Genomic DNA, 5,527 nt, shown 5'->3' on the forward strand with positions numbered 1-5,527 from the left:
TTTGTAACATCTGCTCACAAAAAAGGGGTGATGTAAACCATAGCAACCAGTCAGCAATTTGATTGGTCACCTACAAGTTAGAAAACAAAAGCAAAGATTTGATTGGTTGCTATGGCCAACATCACCTGTGATGTTGGCTTACACACTATTATAAATATGCCCCACACTCTTTTCATGTGTTCATATTTGAAAGGGCATTTGCCTAGCATTGTTTTCTAGAATGTTTTTAGTGTTTGACAGATATAATTATACCATTATATTGTCTTTATTTGTTTCTTTGATTTTGAGTTTTTGTGTCAGTGTTTATTTTTGGAAATTTAGTCTATATGGGCATTTTGGTTACTCTATACTAGGGATTCCAGGATTCGGTTTGGTATTCGGCCAAGATTCAGCCTTTTTCTGCAGGATTTCTATATGGCCGAATCCACACTCCTGGCTGACCTGAATCCTAAAAATTATGTTGAAAATTTTTCACCGCACACTGCACATGCGCCGACATTTAACCCTTCCAAAACCTAATTAGCACACACTAATTAGGATTTGGTTCGATATTCGGCCAAATCCTTTCCGAAAGGATTCGGGGGTTCAACCGAATCTGTAAAAGTGGATGTGGTGCATCCCTACTCCATACCTCTTAAAGTTTGTCATTATTTTATTTATTTACAGTATATATAGGCACCTGAGGGCCAGTGCCTAGGCTAGGGCAGCAGCTTTAGAGGCCATCCTTGGGTGCATATATAATCAATAAAGTTTAAAAAAATAAAAACTATCCTTAGTACCTTCCAGACTTATAAGTGAGGAGCTGGTGGGCGAGATGTCCATTGCAATTTTTCCCCTGCGTGATGTAACACACACTGAAAGTGACGTCACACACAGCTGTGCATGTGATGTCATTTCTGCCATCTAGGGTGTACTTAGGGCCAATGCTTAGGGTGGCACCGGAAAAAAATACTTCCCTGGTTGCACATATCAAGTCAATATTATAGTGCTAATGCCTGCTTTTGAAGTCCTATTGAAAAGCTATTAAGTAACTGATTATAGAAATAACTAATGCAACTTTTATCTTAAACCGACTGCAGCCCTGTTGACTATTCAACCCATAACTTCACAACATATTTGCTGTTTTTTGCACCATATCATATATGTGGGCCATATAGGGACTGGAAGTCCTCCTGTCACCTCAGCCTCACTCAAAACTGGTTGTCATGTCTCCAGCATAGCTTCCATCATCTTTTTGTTTATTGTTGCTCATTAACAGTGAACTCCCTCTGCTAGTTGTTTGCTGTAAATGCAGGTATTCTTTTTCTGACCCTCTGGAACCACTTTACTCCTGACATGTGACCTATTACAGCGCATTGTGAGAGTACAGACTCCATTTTGTAGCCCATGCTGTGGAAGAAGCACACAACATCCATCTTCTCCCCAATGGTAGCATCGCTGGTAAGCATCATGGAAATAAACATGCACTGAGCCACAATTAAAAGGCTGCCAGCACCTCAGAGACACTGTGGCATATAATCTGATCCAGCATTGATGTGTATGTTGCAGCTGTTTTTGTGTTAGTATATTTCCTATATACTCATTGTGTTTATTCTATTTGTGTTACAGTTTCGCCACTTATTTTCCACAATCACCCAGTAAAGTTCTACAGACTTTACTGGAGTGTGGGAAGGTTTAGCTGTATGTCAAGCTACACACTACCTCAGGGTAACACGTGGTGAGGACAGAACACTGGTAATCAACAGTATATAAGGAATAATGCACATGGCTTATTTTAATTGAATATATTTAAAAAAAACATAGGGGACAAATGACCAGGAGACTTCAGATTGCTGATAAACCAAACAAAACTTATTTATTTACACCAAACAGCATTCACTTAGTATATGTGAACACAGGTATCTCTCACTGATATCCAAACCAGGGATTTTACTCCAAATAATCGCCCCTCTTTGGGAATATGCTGTGACCTGAGCTAACCACTGAATTTACCTGAACTCTGACCAGTAATGTCGGGAGGTAGTAACCTCACTAATCTCAGAGGGGCCTGAAGTTGCCCAACTACATGTAAATAACCCTTTCTCTCCTTTCACTCCTAGAGTGACTATAAAATATCTAACTGATTTATCTAAACTGGCTCCTGTAGATACCTCTTAATGAGGTGAGAAGAACATGTGAACTGCAAGGGAAACTCTCTTTTAACCTGGAAAGAATAGTTATACTAAGCACAATATTAGGACCACCTTTAGGTGTCCACATCTAAATAAAGGTCGCTTGCTGATATGCCTGCCTAAAGGGGAACCTAAGTAAAGGGAATTAAATCTTGCTTTTGGAGTATCATTTATTTTTTTTTACTAAGGGAAGGAAATAGATGCTAAAAAGTTTTGCTTAAGCACGTTTGAAACAAAATATAGTGGCTTGTTGTCTTACTTAATATACAGAACAGCAGGTGATAAATATTTACTGCAATTGTATTAATGTATATTATATTTTCTATCTTGAAGTGGTATCACCCAGAGAGCAAACAAGAAAATGGCTACTACATTTTCCAAGATATTTGTGAGTTCAGTTATGCAATTATGCAAGTGAGTATATAATTATGCATGTAATTATGCTTAGAATGTTTTTATGGAATAAACTTGTCCATTTATTTCAGAACATCTATTCCTCTCTCGATTGCAAGAGACCAATTTCTGCTGAAGTTTAGGATTAGTAATTATTATGACTATAGGACTGAGACTTGAGTATGAAGATGCTAAGAATATTCGAATTTCATTCATACTAGGAGTCACGTTGGACAGAGTCAAAGTATAGATCCACATACAGTTATCCAACCCATAAAGCAGTACATACAGTGCAACCAACAAGATAACAGCCCTAGATGCTCTGTATTCCACAGATCTCTGCTGGGTTCTGTCTGAGCTCCGTATTCCCTTGACTGATTTTTCATGACTAAGCAATTTATATACAATATAACTACTTGCCAAAACCATTAGCCCAACAAAGATAAAATCACGACAGGAATAAATCGCCCCATTAACTATATATGCCATGTAGTTCAAGAAATCTGCATCACAGTACACTAGATGGAGAGTATAGGGGGACGTTGTTTGATTCCTTCGTGTACGGGCATTGAGAATGCTATATGGGTATATGGCGATGTTAATTATCCAGAAAAGAAAAATAATAGCCACAATATTTTGGGTGACATTATGTTTAAAATAATTCCATAACTTTGTGTTTGGAGCAATAAGTATACACTGGTAACAGCTAAGAAAACTGGTAAGACATATAGACATGGCCCTATTTACTCTGTAGAAGAAGATAACAAATTTGCACTCTGTGTCATCCAGCAATTCCTCAACTCCTAAGGCGTTAATTGACTGGGGAATGATACGAGACAGGATCACAAGCAAATTGACTAATGCTAGAGCCATTAATATGATATTGGTTGGCAACAGTTTCTTCTCAATTATCCTCAAGTAGGTGAATCGCATCATAATGAAGATATTCCCTGGAATCCCAATTATTACCAAAAGAAGGAAACCAATAGCCCTAAGAAGAAGATATGGATCCATAGGCCTTCAGCAAATACTTGATTAATACCTATAAAGAGAGAAAATTTGTACAATAAGTATTATTTGGAAGCATACTGACATGCTGATTTTAATTTTAAAGACACGATGATGATAGATGGTGATCCCCATTTTGCCACCCCATTGTAGTAGTAGTAACAAGCATGAAAAGGATCTGCCTGCACTGCACACACAGTGAACTTTTTTCAGAAAAGACCCAAGTGAGCATTTTCTGTATGAAATTCTATACATGTGAAGTGACAGACACACATGTGGCAGGACTGGCATTTTCTCAGTTGGTAATAAAATTGCCAAGCTACCACACCACATCAAGGTAAACCCCCATTTAGTGGTCCTCATTCTTTACTTCCAGTCATAATTTTTATAGGCTTGAGCCTCCCTGCAAGAAGATCAGCATGGATTTTCTTAAAAAATTAGAACAACATAACAACCATCAATTTTTAAAAGGTGTCAGTGTAACTTTACATTATGAAACGGAAGACCTTAAATCACTGGTGGTTAAAATATACAAGATGATATAACACATGACTCTCTCTTTTTTGAACAATTTCAATTATGTGGTAAACCAGTTTGGACTATGGACTGGCAAGAGAAAGTACTTGGTCAAATAGGGATTTTACCATTAGCCCAATTTAGCGTCACAAAGTTTAATGGGAACCTGTTCTTTGATGGCATGGGCAGTTTTTGTCCTGTGTGTCATGAATGTAGGGCTTATACAGTATGCTATCACCATATATCTTGTTCCTGTAGCTTGATTTATTCTGGCGATTAAGAACTATGTTTTACATGATATAAAGAGTTAACTTATTACCTTTATTCACCCTTTGTAAGGCTCTGCTGGGGATTGATCCCGGGACTTACTGGTTTTTGGCTGCTCTCCCTAACTGTTGAGCCAGGAGAGCAGCTGGTGAGAGGGGATTGCTTTCACCAGTGTCCTGGGCTTCATTAAATTACCCCAGCAGCCTTATTGGCTAGGTGAGGTCAGCCAATCAGTCCTCACTCCTGTTCTGCCTGTTCTTGCCTTTGTCTGCTCCGTCTGCTCCGTCCTGTTCTGCCTGATCTTGCCTTGTCCACTCCGTCCCTTCCTGTCCCATCTGATCTACGCCCGCTACGTCCCATCTGATCTACGCCTGCTCCGTCCCATCTGATCTACGCCCGCTCCGTCCCTTCCTGTCCCATCTGATCTACGCCCGCTCCGTACTGTCCCAATCTGTCCTGTCCCATTTGGTCTACGCCCACTACGTCCTGTCCACGCCTCCTCCATCCTACAACAGCCCCTGCCTGAAGGACTCACCTTACCTTCTCCCACTCACTACAGAATAACTCTTGACACCCTTTGTATATTGTGCATATGGTATAAATTTTACATCAGTGCTTATATATATTGAGACATAGTTTATTTATATTTTATATAGCAGTCATGTTTATATTCCTCTTTTTAATTGTACACTTTTATTTCATTTTATTTTATTCTGTTAGCCGGTTTTTGCCTGCTTTAGTTGCACGAGTTGCCATGGTAACGCGCGTTCATTAGCGAGCGTTAGTGTATCCAGGTCACTCCCACCTTTGGAAGCGCCGGTGCGCTCACATTCTCTTATTACTAATAGGAGTAGTGTCATCTTAAGGCGCACATCCATTGACGTCATAGACGTCAGACAAAAGTTTACACGAGGGGATTGGCACTTACCCCATGCTGTACCATTATTTAAAGGGGGTTCCTGGGGAGATGTATCATTTTGTTATTGAGCTCCTGATGAGGCGTACTGATAGTACATGAAATGCGTTGAGTTTTTTGAGAACCCTTTTATCTTCTACATTTTGTAAGTAGCATTGCTTTTAGCAGTTCTTTGTAATAAATAATATTGCACTATTTGACGTTTTTCTTCTTTTGTGCCCATATTGAGGATACGGCTGCAACTCGTTCTTGGATA

General features: G+C 39.3%; 1 protein-coding gene across 1 annotated transcript; it reads right to left on the reverse strand.

Moving 5' to 3' along the window:
* Positions 1 to 2,073: 2,073 nt before the first annotated feature.
* On the reverse strand, positions 2,074 to 3,600 carry LOC116408678 (olfactory receptor class A-like protein 1). The gene has a single exon (XM_031896351.1). The coding sequence runs from the start codon at positions 3,576 to 3,578 to the stop codon at positions 2,616 to 2,618; it is 963 nt and encodes a 320-aa protein (XP_031752211.1). The 5' UTR covers positions 3,579 to 3,600; the 3' UTR covers positions 2,074 to 2,615.
* Between the last annotated feature and the right edge of the window lie 1,927 nt (positions 3,601 to 5,527).

Source organism: Xenopus tropicalis, chromosome 2, assembly GCF_000004195.4.
Source record: "Xenopus tropicalis strain Nigerian chromosome 2, UCB_Xtro_10.0, whole genome shotgun sequence".
Classification (NCBI taxonomy): domain Eukaryota; kingdom Metazoa; phylum Chordata; class Amphibia; order Anura; family Pipidae; genus Xenopus; species Xenopus tropicalis.